Below are 24617 nucleotides of genomic sequence, written 5' to 3'. Positions count from 1 at the left end.
TGTCATATTCATAATACAAAAGATAAAAACAACGAGCTAAAATAACTTCGTATATGCCCATGGGTGAAGAAAAAGTGGTGCTTTGAAGAAGTGTCCCTAGTTTGAGTAAAACCTTCATATATAAATAGACCTGTGACGATCCGGGTTAAAATTGTTCTTCAGCAACTCATGCTTGCCGTCATGCTTGCCATAAGTGGCTCTCTGAATTGTTTGATGCATGACATCTCATTCGACTTGCGTGTGTTGATGCTCGCGATGTCAATCACTAGATTGTCTGGTCCAGAATCGATTATTTACAGACTGATGTCATATAGCTAAAATGTTGCTTAGTGCGGCAATGAACAACAAACAAACATATATAAATTGTGATAATATATTAGAGGGAAGTAGCACCTATGTTTTAAAGAAACATGATACTATCTTTCTTTTAAAATAATGTTGAACATGTTATATATCAACAAAGTTTCACATTATTATTAAGAAAAAACATGTCGGAGTTGATGTATTTATGATTGTGATGTTTTACGTTAGCAAAATTACGATAAAGAAGAATATGTGTGTTGTACAAATAATCGAAATATCAATCTATAAAACCCTGTGCATTACAACTGAAATTACATCCAGTAAAATAAAGCTAATTTGTTCTGCAATAGTGCAATTTTATTATTGGGTTGTGGACCTGCAGTGATGAATTAAACAAATTAGCATAGGACAGTCATCCAGTATACAGTTACCCCTTTACGATTTCTTACATTGCACAAATGTTACCATTGTGTTATTGAATATCGAGTAAAAGAAGGCGACACAGTAAGCCAGAAATACCAGTTGGTCTTGCCTGATGGTCACTCGCGCAGAGGAAGACTATTACCAGATCATGTGAAGAAGGTGAACTATGTTTTAGAGTTCATTGATTACGTTTTGTCGCATAGACAAACGGCTGTGGTCATCCTGAAACTGACTTTCATTGTCCTCCATATTTCGTGCTTTAACTCTGAAATATAGATACGTTTGATAACAGATAATATGAAGGATAAGACTATCAGTGTTAAGTATTCAATCATTTAGAAAGCATATCTTTACGTACTCCAGATACAGATGCCATGATACAGAACATGCTACGAGAGGTGTTCATTAAAGATTTCCCCTAAACGACTTAGGGTTATCATATTTGGTTGAAATTTCACATGTGTAATGATACATGTATCTATGGGTTGGTTATGTCTGAATTTGCAGCACTGAACTATTAATTCTAATATCAAATTGACTATTTATAATTATAAATTATCACATTATGCCATAATTGAGTTAAGTACTGCATTATTTTTATCAAAGTACCTCAATCTTTACGCGCATTCAGATTGGTTTTCGTATTGTCGTCCATAACATAAATTGATCATAAGTGGTGACGAATGGACAAATGAGTTGATTATGTGTCCCGGTTTGTCAGCTTTATAACTGTGGTCGTGGATTTCAATAAAGTGGTAAGAGTCATGCAACACTTCAGTCTTTGGTCAGTTATCGATGTTCATGATATTAATCACTGGATTGTCTGGTCGAGACTCCATTATTTACAGACCGCCGTCATATAGTTGGAATATTGCTGAGTGCGACGTTAAACAACAAATCAACACCAACCAACCAGCGTGAAACATGCTACTGACTCCTGGACGACCGCCTCTTGATGTATAGCATTCCTATCGAGCTGACCGTCAGCCAAGGTAACAAGGTAACATCTTTAACGTCATCTGTCATGATGCGGCCAGGGATCAACCATCGACCTTCAGGATAAGAATTCCTGGAAGTAATTTGTGCATAGAAAATACAGGAATACTAAATTAGTTCCAAATGATATTACATGCCACGTATTAGTCAAACATTGATATGAATAAAACTAAATTTTAATAAGTTTAACTTTCTAGTTTAATATCAGTTTCATCGATTTACGAATTAGATGAGTATGGTTTGACGCCACCTTTAGCAATATTCCAGCAATATCACGGCGGGGAACACCAGAAATGGGCTTCACACACTGTACCCATGTCGGTAATCGAACCCGGGTCTTCGGCGTGACGAGCGAACGCTTCAACCACTTGGCTACCCGACCGCCCCTTACGAATTAGGGGAACACACACGAGCAAACATGTTGTAGAGATGACTACATTATACATCACAGTGTTGAAAGGGGTCACATTTAATACATGTGTCAAGTGATGTTCAACCATAAGCTTATTGATGCCACGTGTTGGTTATCGTGGAGACAGAGAGGTGAGAAAGACAAAAACGGGATGTAATCATGTTTGTTTGCTTAACGCCGCACTCAGCAGTACTCCAGCTACGTACATGATGGCGGCCTGTATGTGCTCCAGACACCTCAGCGATTGATATGAGCAACGACTGGTACGGGTACCGTGACACGCAGTCAACCAAGTCACAGAGCATAACTGCTTGATCCACTAAGTGGCTTTTTAGACAAGCATAGGATGATCTTCTAATCTGGAAACAATCTTTCTATCGAAACACGGTTGCCCGTACCCCAACCAGTTAGACCCGTAAGAGACGTTTATAGAATATATCATTAAGAGTGTGTGTTGCAGATATCATGAATCCAGCAATATCACGTCGACCTGTAAAGAATCAATTCTGGACCAGACAAACTAGTAGCAGGGAGCATGAACAATAATCCACATCCTCGGTGCAAGATGGCAATCAGTTGAGGCATTTACGACAAGCAATAAACAGAGGGTGTGGGAGCTTAATTCTAAACCGGTTTCCAACTCCTTACCTGGCCCCACTGTCATGGGAGTGTTCAAATTCAAAGTATTTTTCTGTTGTGTTTAAAGAAACCTTAAAATATCCTCTTGTTTAGCAAATAATCCCCTTTATACTATTTATTATAGCAGGTTTTGCTGCTATATCTGACAGGCATTATGTAGTTCAAATTGCAGCATGTGCTGATTGACTGATCATTTGAACGTATATTATATTTTATTTTTATTTTAATATTTTCGTATGAAAAAATCAAAGTTTAAATGAATAGATATCCGTTTTATATATATTGTTTAATTTGTTTCATAAAACCTTGTCTTTTATGATATAATTAATATATTTTACACAATGAAATATTAAAACTTGGTACGGTATACATTTGTGTCATTACTTAAAACGATGGAAGCTGAAGGAAAAGAGATGACAGGAAGATATCAGGAAATGGACGGCGAGAGATGAAGAGAAAGAAATACTCGGAAGATGAACGGAATGAGATAACATCTTACGTGTGGTATAAGGCACCGCAATTTGCTTGAAAGAGTTGCATGCATATATCCTAAAGTCATGATTTCAAATTTACTCACACAAAGCAGACACGCTATGATATAGCTGAAACTCATTAAAGCAGCACTAGATCCAACTCATTGTATTTTGCGCACCGCTGTGGAAGCTTAAGATGTTTAAAAAGTTTAAGGGGAGGTAACTCGTACGTGTATACGACCCATGTTTTATCGACGCACCCTTACTTAAATATTTCGCTTTCACCTAAATATTTTTAGCACTGCCCCTCTCTCACACACACTGCATATATCGATCTGGGAAAACATGTACCAGTTGTCGTTTCCCTGTAGCGTCACAAAACGCAAGACATTGAAGCGTGTAACATGGTATCCCTATGCCAAATTAGGGTCTCAGTGTGCTCATGCCTGTGTTATCAACTGATGAAAAGTTGCGCCCTATAGTCTTATGCTTAAAGAATTCGATCATAACCCTGACTGACAGGGCTCGGTTCACCACATGGGACGAGTGAAGCCAGTTTTTACTCACCCACTCACTTACTACATATATATGCTTAAGTTCTAGTCGGTTTTTGATTTAACTGAATATGGAGATGGTTTTGTTGCTTTTATGTCACCAAAACACTGACGACCTGCGAAGCCTTTGGTTTCCACCAACATCAGGTTGAGACGCCTCCATATAAGTGAAATACTGTTCAAAGAGACTTAATACATCCAACTGACTTGCTCATGAATTTACTCGCCGCAATTTCTTATGCATATCATATGTTAACACTTCCTCATAGCATATATTTGGTTTCGTATTGATTACATTAAATGATTAACAAAGCAAATTTCCTTTAAACAAACATTTCCCCAGGACATATCCCAATTCCGTATACAGTGACGTATGGACAGTTATAGGCTGATGATCTCGTGGGGGTAGTGCTGTCCTTTGAAATTTCCCCCTACCACTAACAAACGGGTCCTCTGTCTTGCTGTAATCACACCCCATACCATAAGGCCGCCGCCCCCGAACCGATGTTCTTCCATGACACAATGATTGACGTAACGTTCACCTCGACGTCGGTACACTCAAATCTGTCCATCGCTGTGGCTGAGGTGAAAACGAGACTCGTCAGTGAATAGAACTTGTCCCCACTGCATGGTCGTCCAGGGTCTGCACCACTATAGACGTGCTTGTCGTGCTTGACGGTGGTTTCCTGTCAAAATGGGACGTTTGGCGGGTCTTCTGCCTACAATGGCTGCACATCTGAGGCGACGACGTACAGTTTGTGAAGATATTCGTCGAAGGCCAGGGATGCTTCTTGCAGTCACTGTTGCTGGCTGGAATCGATTTCGTAGGTGTGTTGTTCGAATCCAGTTGTCTTGTCGATTATTGGTTATGCATGGCCTGCCACTCCGAGGATTGTCTCTGACTGCATTCGTCTGTTGCCAACGTTGCCATAAACACAAAATGGTATTTCTGTGGACGTTAAATGGTCATGCAACATCACGTTGACTCGATCCTGCTTCAAGTATACCAATGACTCGCAGACACCCATTTTAGGACAGGCATGGCATGTTGAATGTTGAATAATTGCGTAATTCTGTTGTTTTATGAATGGTTGTTGTCAGCACGATGCTAAACAATGCATATGGAATTCCGTTAACGCACAATTTTTTATACCCATTCTTGGGTAGTGAAATGCATGGGGCTTGCATAAAGGCAACTTTTGCATGGAATTCATGCTTTTTTGTAGCAGTTGCGTTTTTGTGACTTGACTCATACATGTTCTACAATATTGAAAACCAAACTTTACTTGTTTGAAAAATACACTAAAATATTGGTGTCACAGGAACTTTTGTTGTTGAGTATATTTTTCATTGTGTACGTACAAACACGTCGTCACTGACACTTGCGAGTGTGTATTCATCCACTCAAGCCGTGTTAATAAAAACAACTATTAGACTAGGTTTATTTAAGGAAGTTTTGTTGACTTTATTTATTCATTAAACTGAAGTGCACACTGTTATAAAAAGCCGTAGCTTTGCATTATGGGGATTAATAATAATTTTAATGATAAGTCATATTTTTCTAACTTAACCTTCAACGTCAGCAAATCATTTTAGAAAACCCCACTGGACATATAAAGTGCATATGTAGAAAAATATCATGATTATGAGGAACATGTGGTACACAGAATTGGACATTCAACACTCCCTCAACAGACAGCTGCCATGGTGGTAAACTACCTTACTTTGTTATAAATGTAAAAAATGTAACGCCATTCAAATGTTTCTCGTTTCAGGGATCTGTACCATATATTGCGTTTATATTAAATATGTTATACATAATCACACTCTGCTACCTACCGAAAGGGCGTAAGACGAAGGGCGAAGTTCCATGCTATAAGTTCCATTGATAATGTCAATGTGAGCAGGTTTATAGCTTCATTGTATTTGTTATACGTTCGGTCAAACAAGCTCCATACACTAAGTTCCCAAGCACCAATATGACAACGAGTGAGTGAGTGAGTGAGTGAGTTAGGTTTAACGCCGCTTTTAACAATACTACAGATATGTCGAGGCGATGCTGGTCTCAGACGTTTACCCCTTTGGTGAAACGGGTATGGTGCTGACAAACCTAGAAACATAATCGGGATTAGAACCTACAATCCTAGGTTTCTGGCATGTCCAGGGGACGCAACTCTGCACAGCGAATCGCGGCGCCTTATACGACTGAGCCCCCCGTGCCCGCCCCCCCTTTTTAACACGAAACGAGAGTATAATGCCATAACCATTCATAGCTATTTTATACTTATTTTAACGACACAGTCAGCAATATTCCTGCTACATCATGACTGCTTGAAAATTCAGTCTGGGCAAGGCAAACCTGTCATTGGAAATTGTCTGTAAGTCAAAATCAGTCATGTCACTGAGCCTCTCCAAACAAACAATAGAATGATTGGGTAACTTATTCTTCCCCGGGTCCACAGGGGGCATGTCTACACAAAGATATGTACAGTGTCGGGTAATACATTTCCCCAACATCACGTACAACGGGAAATGACCAACTTTTATAAGGAAATAATATGGAGCGAAACTGAATATTGTGAGGCTTTACAAACAAATCACAAACCAGATCTGGCAGTATTAACTCACCACAGTGACGGCTATGGTTCTGTTTTACGTTGTGGTCGGAGGAATATATGTGTGTGGTATGTATATGTTTACGTAAACATAATTTGGTATTATATTGAGCTGTGCTTATTAAAACTTATTTTTGCCTTAATAGTTTGCAACATTTGATATTTCTATCAATGTTAACCAACATACGTGTCTATGACGGTTATGTGTTCTGTGTGCAGCTCTTGCCTCCATGACAACTGAATACCCACACACCGTCACACGTATTGGCTACGATGTTGACATGACCATGAACCCAGATAATGTCAGCTTCCCATATTACGTATGGGTGAATGGTTCAGAAGCTGTACGACTGTTTGTGGTTATACCTAAGTCACACCGTGTAGGGGTACTCAACAACAGTAACACCGGCTACACGACCAGGATCAGATACACAGGGGAGGACTCACTATCACAGACCGGACAGCTGAGGTTTACCATCTACAATGTTACTGTACAGGACGCTGGTACTTACTACTGTCAAGGAAGCGGCAAACAGATAATACCTGGATGTAGGCAGATCCTTGTTGTGTCACGTAAGTATTACCTGTGGTTAACCGAAGAATATTCCAAGAAATGAAAGTGTATTAAGCTGCATTACGGTAATAAATAAACAATGTCAGAAAGTAATCACTGGTAGCAGACCCTTTAGTTGTGAAGAAAGAAAAACCGTTAGAAGTATAAGGATAGGAGTGGTATATGACTTTTTAATGTTTCATACACCTTTGGTCAGGAGGGTTCAAGTATTTCGCAAGGCAGCTCATGCTCGTCACATTCATCACTTGTGCCTCGCAGTTGTGTCACGGGAAATGTGCCCTGGGAATTATCACTTTCATTTGTAATTTCAAGATTTCAAAACCTCTTGCCATTGGCTACAAAGGAAATTCCATGACATAACATAATGAAGAAAAGAACTGAAACAGTTTAATTTGAGTAAAGTGTAATGTTGGAATACTGACATGATTTGGGATAATACCCTCAACGGTTGTCGGTGATAAAATATAAATGTAACGAGGTTCGAATATTACAGTGATATAATGGTCCAGACATCATGATAAAACATTGTTAATTTGAACTCCATTTACTAGATATATAAAACGACACAATTGGTCCTGGTTGACTGGTTTATTTTGAAATATTAATATTTTAACAGAGAAGCCGACCACACCTAACATCACAGGACCTCCCTCAGCTGTATCAGGTGAGAATGTCACCCTGACATGCTCCTCCTTCTCCCAGAGTCTGCCTCCGGACCACCCCCCACTGACAATGACATACACCTGGAGGAGGAACAGGACCCTGCTAGAATCTGGTGACGGGCCTTATACAAGTGGAGATGTCCTGACAATAACCCACATCAGGAGAGAGAACCAGGGAGACATCTACATCTGCCAGGCTTTGGAGGAGGGGCTGGAGTCTGACTGGAGTCACGGACATGTACTGGAGGTTCACTGTGAGTAAGAACTTTCCTTGTTTAAGGTATCAGAACGAAGTAGCTTATCTTTGCAACTGTGATTCTAAGCGACGGTTTTGTGTGAACTGTTTTTTCTGAAGCATTGTGCATCGTTCATAATAACGTTTATGTTCGGAAGTGTTATCAAAGTATGTCGGCGGGTCGTGTCGGATAGAAGCCCGACCCTTGCGCTCTCCGGGCGGACGCTCTACTACTTGACCACAGAGGCGGTCTAGGGATGTTTACGAGTGAAAAATACATTTTTAGATGAGTTATGAGCATGGTAAAGCACAAATCTAAAATCAGGGTAAAAATAAAACATATGTGAACCATTACCAAATAAACATATACCAAATACCATGACATGTTGAACGAACATTGCTGAATAGCATATAGTGAAACATCAGTTTAACCTGATATCTCGTGGTACATATTCCTTATCCATACACCATTTATGGTTGTTAGCAATTTGAATGTAGTCTCAACAACAATATATTAATTCAAGGAGACTGTGTTTTTTTAATGGAACTTTTTTAAGAAGCATAATTTAAAATATGGTATACTGTTGTTCTTAGAATATCTATTGCATATGTTGAAAATCTAGGTAGAAAGAATGTATTCCAATTCACAATGGCTAAGTTACTATGCTAAATCGTCCTTTCTACAGACCCATGTATTGGCCCCATAAAACTAGAGCTTGAAATAGTTAAACACCTTTCATTTACCATCTCAGGTATGCAAACTTTCCAATGTAAACCTCTCCAGACACGACTTATCTATAAGATCTGAAAGAAATCTTGTCACTGAACATGTGACGCCAATGACGCAAATACCTGAACGCTAACCTTAACGCTTGTGATTGGCTTGATGGCAATCACTGGTCACTGGGCCACGACATATTAATCTTTCAACTTTCAAACGATTACTTATATATCAATCATTGTTTGATGCCCCTAAACTCAGCGTCCATGCGTGATTCTGATTTGTGCGTCTAACCTGTCTTCATTGTAAACCACAGCCATGACACATTAACCCCCTCCCCCCCCCCCCCCCCTGCAAATGCAAATTCCGTAACAAAATAAACATGTATTAGATCATAAGCAAACTTATATCTCTTACCTAATCTTGACTTGTCATTTGTGCGCTGCTATTATTATTTATCGCCACGTTTACTCCTGTTTCAAAAGCAACAATTTTCCAGCATGCTATGATACATGCTTTGTACATTCTTTTCTGAGAATTCTGAAAATGCTTGTATACATTCTATCTGGAAGAAATCCTTGCAGGTACCATCAGATATGAACGCTATATGCACTGTTGCTAATCAGCAGTTAAACGATCCCTTATTGTCAATGTAAAATTGTATAATGGGCTTCGTCCGACGTCCGTTGTCCACAGGTCGGTCCGTCTGTTAGCAATGAAACTTTTTCTACTCCAAATTAATTGAATATATCAATTCATGTTCACATACAAAGTTGTACATCCACTGCTTGGAGGTTTGACAAATTCAAATGCCCAGAGCATCAGTGCATTTTTAATTTAGGTAAAAATATAATCTTTGTGCCGAGTCTTCGACGTGACGAGCGAACGCTTAAACCACTAGGCTACCTCTCCACCCATCTTAAACATGAAATAAGATCTTGTCATTGCACGTTACAACGAAATCATTTGTTACATGTTGGGTCCAATTTTGTCTATCACATACGTACTTACCAACATACTCTTAAACAACACTACATATGTAAAACTGAGTATTCTGTAATAAGATGGGTTGACTGTCAAGGTCAAGGTCATCATGCAAAGTGTGTATAACCTCAATATTTTATGATCGGGTATTCCCTTAACTAGAATCACTGACCTCAATTGATCGTGAAAATTACAGCGTCTCCTCTTTTTCAACCTTTCACTGTACCTCTCCTTTTCATACCTCCTTCCAGGGCCCTGTCGTCTAAGGCACTGCGATTTGCTGTGCAGAGTTGATTGTTGGTTCGAATCCCGGTTCGCCCCGATTATGTATCTAGGTTTGTCAGCATGATACCCATGCTCGTGGGTTTCGCTGAAGTGGCAAACGTTTAAGACCTACCACATAAAGCCGACACACCGTGATATAACTGGAATCATTTTAGAAGCATTGTTATACCCAACTCACTCGCTCACTCACTCACTCACTCACTCACTCACTCACCCAACCCCCCACTCACTCACTCACTCACTCACTCATCCCCCCTTCCCCCTTTTCCGTTGTTAGCTGGTGATACAGTGGGGAACTAATGACCATAGTACATTAAACATTCCAGATGGACCTGACAAGATACAGTTTAACGGTACAAGTGACAGGCTAAAGGCAGAAGAAGGTGACCCTCTCACAGTGAGATGTTCTGCTTGTTGTCACCCCGCCTGCACTGTGACCTGGTGGGACACATCCAGACAGAGGGAGATCACAGGACAGAGGGGGGATGTGTTGTATATACCAGCTGTTGACAGATCTGTGTCTGGACAGTACATCTGTCACGTTAACAACAGATATTGGAATACATCACGGAACCTGACGCTGGACGTTTTCTGTAAGACTTCTACAACATTGCTGGTGATAGACAGAATCTGTAACATTTATTTGGATAACTCCTGTAATGAACAATTTCATTCATTTCAACTTTATCTAAACCCACAGAGATGATTAATCATTTAAACAGGTAATATTGACTATATTCTGATGATGTGACATCACGTCAATGTCATTCTTGAGATTCCTTCAAATGGCAAAGCGTTTCTGTTAATTCAGAATCAAATTAACAAAGATCTGTATTAAAGAGAGAAATCGATTGTTTATTTACTACCTAATTCGACAAACGAAACTGTTCCGATAACTCGTAAGATGTGCGACAATTTTACATTTAGAAATTAAAGTGACTGCTTATTCCATATGTTATATATCGGAAACATTAGAATCCTAAACAATGCTTTTGTTATTTATTTAATGTTCCAGCACATGAGGTTACTGAAGCTGGCGTCTCTTCCATCGTCTACGTGGCGGCTGTTTGTTCTGTGCTGATCGTCGTCATCGCCGTGGTCGTCATATTTGCTGTTCGTAGAAAACAGACAGGTGAAGGTAATACTATGTTGTGTGAGTGTGAATGAGTACAAGGTGAGACTCACATTAACTATTTTATCATAATATTTTAGAATCCTGCATTATGATTGGTCCGCCGACGGTATCGCATCTACTCTTGGCCATGATTTGGCAGATGACCACATTACCACGAACGAAAATTTCAGAAGCACTTCTATCGGAAACCCACCCGTTTGGCAATATTAAATATTAATCTTAGTTTATTAATGTTGCTGAATAATGTGTCGCGGTTTCTACATTATTGCCATCCAGGGTGGCAGTATATTACAGGCGGAAAACATGATGTAAAAATACTTAGATAGTGTAAAGAGCTATTGCTTTTGGTTTCTAATAAAAAATTCAGGTATCAAATCTACTTTCAAAAGCTCTATATTAAACACACACTAGGTTTATCTCCTAAATTTCATATGTGAAGTAAGTGGTTGTGTTCACATAAACCAGGCATCGTATGTCGTTGTTCATATTATTGACCACTGGTTCCTTGATCAAGATATTAGAAACTGACGTTTAGTTAGATTAACTACGAATGAGCCGTGTATTCACCTGATCGACTGATGTCAACGAAACAATTTTCTTTTCTGACTGCAAACTGTACACTATATATTCTGGATTTAAAGTTATTCATGAAGATTTAATGCAATTACGATACGTGATGTGTATAGTTAGGGGTTGTGTGAAGTTATGCGAAAATCGTTCGTCCGAGTCTCAGTATTAAAGTAAAAGCTTAAATGAAAACGATATTGATGAACACGAAATACGCGAAACATGGAATACATTATATAGTTGTTGTTACGCTACGTCTCATCCTATAAAACCAGCATGACAATGATGGTTTGGGGATATGTGGAATGCGTGGGGCTTGACATATGATATCAGTGGATTTATTCTTCAACTATATAGTTTACTTCCTTGTATTTTATTTTGAATAAACGAAAAGAAGGCCATGTTACCCTGTCCTTGATATTCAGCATAAGTAACTGTTAAGGATCAAAACCAAGTCCGTGCGAGGAAGGGGAAGCTGACACCAGCGTTTAAGGAAGATTATTATTACTGTGATTATTATAAGCTTTCATTCTCATAAAAACAGTGTGTCAGCGAAGAGATGTTGAAAATGGAACACAATGACATAAGCTCACTTGTAAACTTAGATGAGGTGATGAGGTGAATTAAAGTCAACTAGGGTTATATCTTCTTGACAGTGTCAACCTGGCTCTCCTTTCCTTCAACCCAATTTCGAGTAATTTCAAACATAACCATCAAGGTATGCGTTAACTAATCATAAACAGTACTTGAAACTACAGTGCCGGGCTTCTGTAGGTGTTTACACTGGCTTCATAACAAGTAGAACTTCTTTGACGCGTTTATTCGTAAATTTGGATAAACATGCACATGTTGTGCAAAGTTCAAATTATTTATTATTATTTCAAAGGTATGTAATAATAAGAGTAATTAGTTGATCCGTTATTTATCTTGAAACTCGTATACATAATTATCTACACATAACTCTAACTTTCAGAGAGAGGACACTTTCATAACCAGTGAGTATCTGCTATCTATCAAGTGAGGTGGGGAAATAGTTCACCTAAACATTGCATGGCTAAAAGAACAAAACTGTATCTATGCAATTTGGAACACAATCTAAATTGATTGTGTCACAAATTATCTCGGCCATCATATAGCTGGAATATTGCTGAGTGCGGCGTAAAACAACAAACCAACATCAACAACAACACAAATTATCTGCTTGCTAGTTGCCTTGATTAGTTCCTTTTATTCCAATCACTTTCAACATTCCTTTCCCTCAGCGTGGTCACATATACCCGGGACGCTGAAACAGACGGGAGCTACCAGGAAATTGAAAGTTGGCGGGGTAAGTCTAAATTAGTATTTGAAAACTAATTTACATTAATTTTGATGATGCTTCTTAAACTTTATAAGAGGACATCACGAAGCATCACATGTACCACTCTTGATAAATAGTACTTGCTTATCCTGATTTGGATAACGCTGGTGTCACATATCATTGTTGAAACTATTTACAATTAGTTTGAAGCTATGCAATGATAGAGAGTCATATGTTGTTCATATACCTAATTAACTGCAGAACACTGTTACTTTCAGAGAGAGGATACATTAATAATCGGTGAGTATCTGCCATCGATCCTCTAGTGAAGTGAATAAATAGTTACACTCTACGCAGTGATATGATTTTGCATGGCTATGAGAGTGAAACTATATACAGTTTGGAGCACAATGTAAATTGATAGTGTATCACAGGTTATCCAGTCCGAGATCATGTTTGATATTATTATTCATTTCTATCAGCGTGGTCTCATATATCCGGGATGAGGAAAATGAAGATAGCTACCAGGAGATAGAAGGTTAGTGTTTTCACGCTATCTACTGGTATGATTGTGTAATGACCGCGCAACTCGAACTGATATGTATGGTACTATTCTAACGACTTCAATCCATCTATGTCAATCTATTTCCCTTCTGAAGCCGGGAAGCTTAGACTAAGATACGACGTCATTCCCATTTTACGACCTTACAGTAACGTCAAATAGGAGTAGTGATGCAATATTCTTTTTACAAGATTTCCCTTTATTTTAACCTCGTTGCTTGACGTCGTAGCACTCCTTGACGTCATCCATAGAATGTCACTGCACAACAGATGTCGAGGGAAACACGTAAATTCGCTCGTTGTTGTCTATTTGTCAAAAAGTTAACAGACGAACATGTAGATTTTATTGTTGTTTTGTGAAAGATCCACTTTTTATCCATGTGGTTAAAATATTATTGAAACGTTATATACTATAAATTACACTTTTATGCGAAACTGAATGTTTTCCCTTTATAGTTAACAAGTGTGTTTCGTGCATTAAAATGTACAGCAAACCCTTTTTTCATGTGGATATTTATATAACATAATAAAGATTTCATAATACTTGTCATAGAATAGGAAACTTACACTCAATACAACAGGAGACATTCTTTAGTTATATGTATTTTTACTATTAAAAGCCATAATATATTTTTAACGACACTTCTTAAACATACTAATGAGCCATCATGAAACATTACAAGGGTTATGTAATACGCCATGTTTGAGAAACCAATCCATGGGCCTGCATAGCAGTAATGGTCATAGGCATTCGAGAAGTTTGTTAGTGAAAAACAACACATACAACTTTATGGATGACAAATTCTGGTTTATTTCAATTACCGTCGTTTCGAAGTAGACTCTTACACCGTTTCCAAGCTGGAGTGATGAGGAAAATTCGATTCCTCATCCATTGCTCATTGCTCGCTTCTCTTTTTGCACTTTTATGTGATATAGTCAGGGTTTCCTCAGCCTAAAAATAGGGTTCGTAGTTTACTAATTGTTCCAGGTTACCCCAAGAGATAGTTCGTTCCATGGACATTTCTGATATCCGATAATTAAAATGTATATTAAAATGAACATAAAACATTAGGTGGTGAATCCCGAATGGTTGCAATAGGGTAATGCATGGTTGGCGTTCTCATGTTGAGTATACATGTGAGTAACTTTTGTCCTACTGCAGAAGATGATGTGAACGTAGACGACATCGTCCCTATTGTAGCCGTCTACTCTGTTATACTCACCGCTGTGACAGTTGTTGTTGCAGCAGTTGCTATTCTTGGCTGCAAGGACGTGAAAGGTAAGTAAACAAATTACTCTCTTAAAATGCAATCAACCATAAGTTCACCGTTTTCAGGTATCGGGAAACGCTGAAGTCTTGGGTTCGTCAGCCCTGTTCGTATTTTGTAAAAGAAAATTCATTGCACAAAGTCTTATTCGTTACATGATTTGACAAGTTCAACCTTTCTTTACTTCCAGAGGGACACAGCTTAAGGTACATGTATTATATTATGTTTCGGGTAAATTAACAGAGTTTTCATGTTAGGTCTCAACTAATGATTAACTGCAATTAGGACAAGCCCCAACTGAACAACTTGTTCAGGTGCTCACTATTGTGTGAAACTTCATTTACACAAGTTATCTGACAGCTAAATAAACAATGCCTGTATTTGGTATTTTATATTGAGAAAGATGGGCAAATATTACCATATAAATATTTTGCATATTTGCATTGCCAACCTCAATTAAACACATGTATCATTCAACGTCTGTGGAAGTCAAAGTCATCTGTAGTTTATGAGAGTGTTATGTTGTATTTATAGATGTGGTGAATATCTCACTGTGGTAGGGGAGAGACTATCCTGTGACATCAGTGATGCACCGTACGCTTCCATCAATGACGAGGATGCCTTATCCCTGCATGATTATGAGCGACTACTGAGGGAACAGTTTCACATCTACACGTCTCTCCACTCTTCAGCTTCCTATACACAGGACCAACGTACCAGGGATAGCCTTATGTGAGGGTAGAGGGAACAGTTCCACATCTACACGTCTCTCCACCCTTCAGCTTCCTCTACATAGGACCACAGTACCAGCTGCAGCCTTGTATGAGGGAACAGTTCCACATCTACACGTCTCTCCACCCTTCAGCTTCCTCTACAGAGGGCCACAGTACCAGGTGCAACCTTGTATGAGGGAACAGTTCCACATCTACACGTCTCTCCACTCTTCAGCTTCCACTACAGAGGACCACAGTACCAGGTGCAGCCACATACACCCCTATGTGCGATACAGGGAAACTTGCGAGATCCTGGTGTTCGATATGGATTTATGGAATATGGTTGATTGTGTCGTGTGACGTCAGCACACTTGCTTGTACATTGCAGAACTTGCGAATGGCCGAGTTTGTGCAATGCAGTAATGAAGACTTATAATAAAGAAAAAAATGTAGTTACTGTGCGTTGTCGTCGCTGATCGAGCCGGTAGCTTGTAAACTTGAAGCTTCTATCTTATCTTATATTTCTTATACAACATTATGTGAACAACAATCATTTTGTAAAACATAAATTTTTCAATAAATATTACATTTACCTGTTGTATTTGTTATTTCTTATTTGTGATCATCACACAGCTCATCTTTTCATAGTTATATTTTCATTAATCTGAAACACTATATTCATAGCCTCTTGGCACTTGCTAATTCAAGTAAGAAGGGAGCGGGGGGTCCTGTCGTCTAAGGCCCTGCATTTGACTGTTGCCATGGCTCTGTTATCCCTGATACGTCCTGATTTTAATACTTTGTTTGTCACCACCGTGTTCGTGGGTGTCACCAAAGCAGTGAAGACATACAAAAACGTATTAAGTTGACATGATCTTTCTGAAATACATTTACAGTTTAAATAAGGTTCTTAAATTAACTGGGGGCACGGGTGGCCCAGTCGTCTAAGGCGCCGCAATTCGCTGTGCAGAGTTGTGTCCCTTGGTAACGCCAGAAACCTATGATTGTGGGTTCGAATCCCGATTCGCCCCGATTATGTTTAAACGTTTAAAAGTGGTAAACGTCTGAGACCTGCATCACTTTGGGCTTTCCTCCCACAATAAACTGACACGCTGTGACATAACTGGAATACTGTTAAAAGCGGCGTTAAACCCAACACACTCACTCACTCGCTTAAATTAACTGCTATCGTTAGCGGGAAAATTCTCACTCATGCATATAAACTACTGATATATGTCTCGCGTCATCTACTTGACATTTAATACATAACAAGATAGAGATGAACATTACTATATGAGATACTCGCTGTGTATAGTTGCATCCTTAAACCGTTCCAGGATCCGAATGTGTTCGACTTCCTATATTCTGATCTTTTGATGTCACTTGCACCACTATAAGACATGGCCGGAATGTTATGATACCGGGTTCGTTTCCCAGATATGAGTATTATGTTTTTATGTTGATCAACACAATACCCATGATCGTGGGTCTCATCACTTCGGTCTTTTTCCACTTAATAAAATGACACGACATGATATATATCACTCACTCACTCACTCACTCACTCACTCATCTGAAATCACATTGATGTCCATCTCTTATAATGAAAGTACACTTCATGTATACTGTAGCTGCATACTTCAAGCAATCACGTTCGTTTCCACAAAATGACACGTGACAGAAAAATTATTAAATTGTCACCTGTTACATGGAGTTGAGATTTTCCCTTGCTTTAACATCCACCTTAGTTTTCCACCCACCCAATTATTTTTCTGTTGAAGATATGCACTATATCAATAGATGCATTTGCACCTTGATTTGGAATGTATTAGCGTAATAAGGTGTAAACACTAGAGGGATGATACAATGAGAGTATTCTGATAGACATGTGGACAAAGCTGTTATATACACTGCAAAAAAAAATGCAAAAGTGATTTTCGATGTATATTTTGTTTTATATATCATAATGATAATCAACAGATAGTAATTGAATGTTTGCAAAATTGGCATGCCAGTCACCAGGATGTATCATCGTGGACAGTGAGCATTCGTGACCAACTCATGTTATTCCGGGACAAGCCGAATAGCGACTTGTGCCCCTGTGATATATCCACTTTTGCGACCTTGTTCCATCTTAGCGCAAACAGGCATACCTAAAACAATTGTCAACTCGTTGCGTAATGGTTCACATATATTTCCCCATATGTTATATATATTTCAGATGCAATTTAAAACACACCTGGATATGCGGAATTATACAGTATTAGTTGAAGGATAACAAAACCGAGTTCCTCACTATAGGATCAACTGCTGAAGATACAAAAATAGAAAATTACCACATCAAATTCTCAGTAAAATGAAGCTAAAAGAGTTTGGGAGATCCTGGCAGTCAGACGGGTAAAGGCTTATTATCAGCTCAGTACTCTCATCCGCTCTATATGCAGCCCAGACAGCACATGGGACTCACGGGAAGCCTCGCTGCCCAGTCGAACCCACCAAGAACTTTCCACAAGCACTTCAGTCTTCTGCATTACCCAGATTGTCAGAACTGTGCTGTCGACGGGCAGTGTGTGTGTGTGTGTGTGTGTGTGTGTGCGTGCGTGCGTGCGTGCGTGAGTGTGTGTGTGTGTGCGTGCGTGAGTGTGTGTGTTTTATAATGATTGAAATGAAACGCGTACTTTTTCGTGTACACAGATTTGGGATACGGATTAGGGATTAGGGATTAGGGTTAGATTTGTTCTTCAGCAACCCATGTTTGTCGTAAGAGGCGACTAACGGGATCGGGTGGTCAGGCACGCTGACTTGGTCGATGCATGTCATCGTATCCCAATTGCATGGATCGATGTTCATGGTCTTAATCAGTAGAATTTCTGGTCCACACCCGATTATTAACAGACAGCCGTCGTATGTCTAGAATAGTGCTGAGTGCGGCATTAAACCACAAACAAACAAACATACAAACATGATGGTTACGTTTTATGCAGAATTACATCTGGTAAATTAGTTTTCCCGACGACAGCTCATGCAAACACAGTTTTCGTTTGTATTTTTCAACCATATCGATCCCCGTGTACACCAGACATGGGGTTCACGCATTACGTCTATGTTGTTATCTAATCCTGGTCTTTGGTGTGAAGAAGCAAAGCTTAAACCACTGGGCTACCCACTTCCCCAAGTGCGTGACGCTAAATCGCGTGAACTGACACATTTGCAATAATACTTCCTTGCTATAAACAAACTTGCCCACGTTTCATTGACTCATGGAAACTGAAGCTGATTAGTGCGCCATTGCCGAGTACAGGAAAGGCTACGTTCATCTTGGTTTTAGAGTACCCACATTGAATCGATATTTCTAGATTTCTGAAATGATCATTATTTTAGTAACTGTCATACATGTATATCTAATTTAGATGAGTTGTAATCTTGAGCTAAGGCAATATGTATTCTGACTACTGCTGATACAAGACAGTATCACATAAGACTGGAAATATATATATATATACATTGAACCTTGTGATAACTTAAGATACGACTAACCAAGAATTGTACAACTCCTCTATATACGAATTTTCACTTTATCATCAACGTATATATATCAACTTCACATCATAAAACAATTCGGTGCATGGGGCTAAATATATTCATTCAGAAAAAGCAAGGGAAATGAAAGTGAGACAAACGACGGGTCTCACTCATCGTAGAGAGTTGTCCGGTACCGCTTCTCATAGCACATTCGGGGGCACGGGTGTCCCAGTCGTCTAAGGCGCCGCGATCGCTGTGTAGAGTTGCGTCCCTTGGGCACGCCAGAAACCTATGATTGCGGATTCGAATCCCGGTTCGCCCCAATTATGTTTCTAGGTTTGTCAGCACCATAGCCGTGCTCGTGGGTTTCACCAAAGTGGTAAACGTCTGAGGCCTGCATCACTTCGGGCTTTCCTCCCACATTAAGCTGACAGTCCGCGATATGACTGGAATACTGTTAAAAGCGGCGTTAAACCCAACTCACTCACTCACTCACTCACTCATAGCACATTCAATATATAGAAAAAATCCCTCGCACAGCTTTAAACCTGACCCCTGACATCATGGAACAATTCTTTTGACATCTGGTAAACATGCACAATAATATTAAACAACATTACATAAAAGCGGCGTTAAACCCAACTCACTCACTCACTCATAGCACATTCAATATGCAAAACAATTCCTCGTACAGCTTTGAACCTGACCCTGACATCATGGAAAAATTCTATTGACATCTGGTAAACATGCACAATAATATTAAACAACATTATCCAGATTTAACGTTTACCGTATAACTCTAATTGTTGTTAGCCCTAAAAGGAAAAAGACTTTAGACTTTAAATACCATTTCACCTCTAGTGTAACCCAAACTGCAGACGCACCTCTTCTTGATATATTTATGAATCTTTGATGGTATGTTGAGGTCTCATTAAAATATAGTAGCTCTTGGGGAACTTATACTTGTATAATATAAATAATTATTAATAAAAGCAACAAATGCCTTTCCATAATCATAAGAAATCTCCATATCCCGGATGTGTTTATGAATCACTAAATAATCGTGATGATACCGGTAATCGCGAAAAGATTAGGGTAACCTGTCCCACCAGTAACACCCATGCAAACACATGCAAAGGCAAATCAATTGTTCACGTGAACAACGACCACGGAATCACAAAAAATAACAAGTCGCAGTTATGACCTATTAGTAATGTGTCAGTTCAACAAATGAAGTATGAACTTGGACAAGTAGCATACCATGATATTATTTGAAGTTCTTACGTTCCCATAAGGCATTCACAGAGTTTGGTCATCCAATAATGTTATGTAGCAGTAGAAGCTTTTTTAAACTTACTTGTAGAACGAGGGTTGATACTTTTGAGCCTCACGTAAATGGGATTGCGTAATAATGTTGTGGACATTACCGGATATCATATAGGAAAACAAAAAACTTGAGTGACCTCAACAAAATGTTTCTCTTTGATAAGTCAGTAAACTCAACAAGGTTCTCTGACCTTTGGAAAATGGACATGTGGAATGTGAGCAGAGATTTCTTATGAATATGGAAAGGGACTTGTCGGTTTATTTATCTGATATGGAATTTGTTCTAATTACCACTAGGCTACACCACTTTCGGAGCACGAAAAATAACCTCCGGATATAATCAAGAAAAAATATGTTGATGATACAGTTTTTATATGCGTTCGTAGTGCTTATGCATTACTGGTGTTTTCTTGAGATTCCGGAGTAGAGTAGACGTTTTACAGTACAGTTGCACAGTGTTGCCGAGGCCCCCATTCGAAAGACCATACTGACACGTTCGACACATGTACATCTTGATCTATATACATAATGTCAAAACTGTGATTAAATAGCATGAGGTCACTGAAAAGATTGGTTGTAAGGCTTGGTTACTTGACTGACAGTATGTCATCGTACTGGACGATGTTAACCGTTCCTCATAATGTCAGTCATTGTATTCTATGGTCCAAACTCGATTATTTATAGGCCGCCACCATATAGCTGGAATATTGCTGAATGATACACGTTTTGTTCCGAAACGACGGAGGTTGCAATAAGAAATAATACCACTGAATGTATGGTCACTTAATAAATGCGCATTTAGTTTTGTCACAACACTCAGTGTGTCACAATCTGTGTGATAAGCAGATATTGGAACAGATTCTAAACTAAAGAGATCAATCATGTTCAGGACATTCGCAGGACCCAGGCTCTGTTGAATATAGAAAATAAACAGCAAATGATTACTGGTGTTTTCCGGTAGATCATTCGACTTCATGCAGCTCATCTGCGTGTTCGACAACCACATGTAATCCCACGTTTGACTGAAAGCCAGAAGTGCAGACAATGTAGGCACTGGACGAATAGAAGAAATGCATGTGGAATGTCGCCATACGAATCAAGTTCACCTTACACTTCTGTGACCGTGTTTGGAGACGTACGTACGTCTGCAAAAATGAGAGGTTTGGCGGTGGTTCAGTTTTGGGTTAGGGATGAGATCATCATGGCAGATTACCACATCATCCACAGGAGGGTCACAGAACAGTACTACCGTGATAAAAATAGTTGCGGCTATTGTGCAACCAACTGCACGTTTCGCCTTCAAATTTGATAAGACCGTAGTCGGATTGTCACAGCGTCCTTGCTATATGACAATAACCAGCACTATATGACACATTAGCCTTCACTAGGCCTTGTGCTTCATGGGATAAGGATAGGAAACCCAAAATGACCACTGGTTTATCAAGGACGTACCACGTCTATCAACGAATTTTTGTTGAATAGTGGTTGGTATTCCCCTTTATATAGACGCACATGTAGCAAACGCATTCTGGGCTACTGACATTCGCCTCTGTTTTACTCCAGGACATGAACTCGTGATAATCGTGATTTGTCAAATTCTTCCTCAGTATGATTCATTCATAACCAGTATTTGTATAGTTACTGTATATTTGTCCACAGTCACACATGTACACTCAATGTTACGGGACAATAAAAGTATAATGTTCAATGTATCAAGTATTTCCTTCCTGTAGGAAACCATTAGTTCCGGTTAATGACATAGCTAGTGAAATAACAATTATATACGTTTATGTAAATATAGTATTTCATCATTAAATAGGACATATAACATAAACAAACTTTTGTTTTTTCTATATTTTATTTCTAAAATTGCTTCAAACATATACATAAAATAGTTGATTGAAAGAACCATCAACCTTTCATGATATGATAGAAACGAAGCATTCGACATGACTGATGTACTGTTACAGGAGTAACATAACTAATCATAATTTGAAACACATAGCGAGACAGATATATAAATTCGAAAATAACGGATGATAACAAGAACATGTCGAGTTATGGTAATGGATGGAAACGAGACAGGAAGAACTAGGTTAAATATGACAACTTGACAGAACATGTTGGCGGTACAAGACGGTTTCATGATCCCCGACGTTTTGAGAGGTGAGGTGAGGTGAAATTGGGTTTAACGTCGCGTCCAAGATTATTGCACTTATATAGCGACGTGCATGCACGTGTATGCACGTGTATGTGTGTGTGTGGCTCCTTGTACTAGTCCGGACTGATGCCGATTGATAGTGCTAGCTCACTGAGACACCATGCCGCAGTTTAACATGAATACCCCACTCAGACACAGTATACTGACTCCGAGCCGACCAGTCCTTGTTTTAGCCCCTTAATGCCGAGCGCCAGACAGGGTAACAACAAGTGCAATCTTTTAACGTCTTTTGGTATGACGCGGTCGGGGATCGAACCCCGGACCTTCCGCTTTCCGGCGGACGCTCTACCACTAGACCACGGAGGCGGTCTCTCTGCTACTAAAGCTGGTAAGCAGTACTTTACACAGTACAGTACACTGGTCAATACTGTTTAGGACTGTCACGCGAGATGGCACCTGGCTTATGCACGTAGGGCAACAGGGAAATGTTTGTGTCTTTTAGCCAAGGTCACATGTAGTGAACCGTTAGATATTTGACTTGCGACTATCGAGACAGATGCTATATAGAATTTAGTGTTTGTTTGTTTGTTTGTTGTTTAACGCCGCACTCAGCAATGTTCCAGCTACATGACGGAGGTCTGTAAATAATCGAGTCTGGACCAAACAATCCATTGATTGACATCGTGAGCATCGATCAACGCAATTGGGATACGATGACATGCATCAACCAAGTCAGCAACTATCTCGTGCTGACTCAGGGGTTTGAGTATAAAGCTGTCTCTACTAAATACAGAGAACATGCCCGAACGTGTCACCCGTGTGCAAAATACGCATAATTGAAAGCGCATGTTAAATCTCCAGTAAGTGAACGCGTCACTCGGCGGCCATGTTTAAAGTGTGTGAACGACTCGAGGACGTCAGTGTGTTTATTCAAGATATTTTTCTGTTCATTATGAAGAGTTGTGATACTACACCTTATGTCATGTAGGGCTGTTGTATAAAGCAAACCCTTTGTCCTCTTTCTTTGACAAAACCATATCAGGGCTAACAGGTCGAATGGGATACATATGTTTGGGTAAACGGGCACATTGAACAAACTTCGCATTTGATCTCGTCACCAACCAGCTCACATAGTCAATAAAAGGAAGTATGAACTATTTTATATGTTATTTCTATTTTGACTACAACATGTGTCACGCTTGTCGAGAGGCTTCCTTGTGTTTATCATCTGGTGCATTTTTGTGAGCTTGTGAAAAGGAAGCTTTACATTGTATCAAGCTCAACTCTCTATGTGTAAAGTACACATGTCTGAGCTATCACATGGTTTTATCGTGACTGCCATAATTATCAAAGACACACGAGTAGATAATAACATTTCTACCTTTAGGGTGGTCAGGTAGCCTAGTGGCTAAAGCGTTCGCTCGTCACGCAGAAGACCCGGGTTCGGCTCCCGACATGGGTACAATGTTTGAAGCCGATATTGCTGCGATATTGCTAAAAGCGGCGTAAGACCATACTTCCTCACTCACTCACTCTGCATTTAACTATAACTGCACACTAAATTGAATGAGTGTGTGAGTTGGGTTTAACGTCGCAATTGTAGATGTGTTTTCTGGTGTTTTGAGGATGGGTGCAGTATGTCATTATATAATAATCCATTTGAACGTGTTCAATGTTTGGTGAGGGAGTGAGTTTGGTTTAACGCCGCTTTTAACATTATTCCAGTTGTATCACAGCGTGTCAGCTTAATGTGGGAGGAAAGCCCGAAGTGATGCAGATCTCAGACGTTTAAGACTTCGGTGAAACCCTGGGGCATGGGTAACGGGGATGACATATAATCGATGCGAACCAGGATTCGATCCCACAATCAAAGGTTTCTGGTGTACTCAAGGGACACAATTCTGCACAGCAAATCACGGCGCCTAAGACGAGTGGGCCACCCGTGGCCCCCACTTAAATAGAAACTGAAACACATCACTGTCACCGTGCTCTTAGCATGAGAAAAAGGGTTATACACATAAAACAAAAGTTGAAAGATGAACAGCTAAGATTAAATTGCAGGCAAGTCAACTTCAACATAATTTAACATCATGAATGTTGAAGCTGATACACGTGGATCACATTGTGTGTTCTAGTACTGTACTGACTTGTGTGTGGGGGCCAGGTATGAAACCGTGAGACAGAGACA

General features: G+C 39.5%; 1 protein-coding gene across 1 annotated transcript; it reads left to right on the top strand.

The window, feature by feature from the left end:
* The first annotated feature begins 6696 nt into the window (after positions 1-6696).
* LOC139477151 (myelin-associated glycoprotein-like) lies at positions 6697-15443 on the top strand. The gene is made up of 11 exons (XM_071259701.1): positions 6697-6988; positions 7606-7905; positions 10203-10469; positions 10892-11014; positions 12552-12573; positions 12841-12896; positions 13157-13178; positions 13361-13416; positions 14602-14718; positions 14898-14913; positions 15242-15443. Exons 1-11 carry the CDS (start codon positions 6697-6699, stop codon positions 15441-15443), a joined length of 1473 nt encoding a protein of 490 aa, XP_071115802.1.
* Positions 15444-24617: the final 9174 nt, after the last annotated feature.

Source organism: Haliotis cracherodii, unplaced genomic scaffold, assembly GCF_022045235.1.
Source record: "Haliotis cracherodii isolate W230 unplaced genomic scaffold, xgHalCrac1.p SCAF_31, whole genome shotgun sequence".
Taxonomy (NCBI): Eukaryota; Metazoa; Mollusca; class Gastropoda; order Lepetellida; family Haliotidae; genus Haliotis; species Haliotis cracherodii.
Note: the sequence above shows the minus strand (reverse complement) of the source record. Positions and strands in the feature narration are given on the sequence as shown.

Bases quoted from the DNA above. Each gene is read 5' to 3' on its own strand.
- LOC139477151 (XM_071259701.1), top strand. From the start codon at position 6,697: ATGACCATGAACCCAGATAATGTCAGCTTCCCATATTACGTATGGGTG. The intron at 12,897-13,156 runs GTTGGCGGGGTA...TGTTACTTTCAG, and splicing joins GAGCTACCAGGAAATTGAAA to AGAGAGGATACATTAATAAT. The intron at 13,179-13,360 runs GTGAGTATCTGC...CATTTCTATCAG, and splicing joins AGAGGATACATTAATAATCG to CGTGGTCTCATATATCCGGG.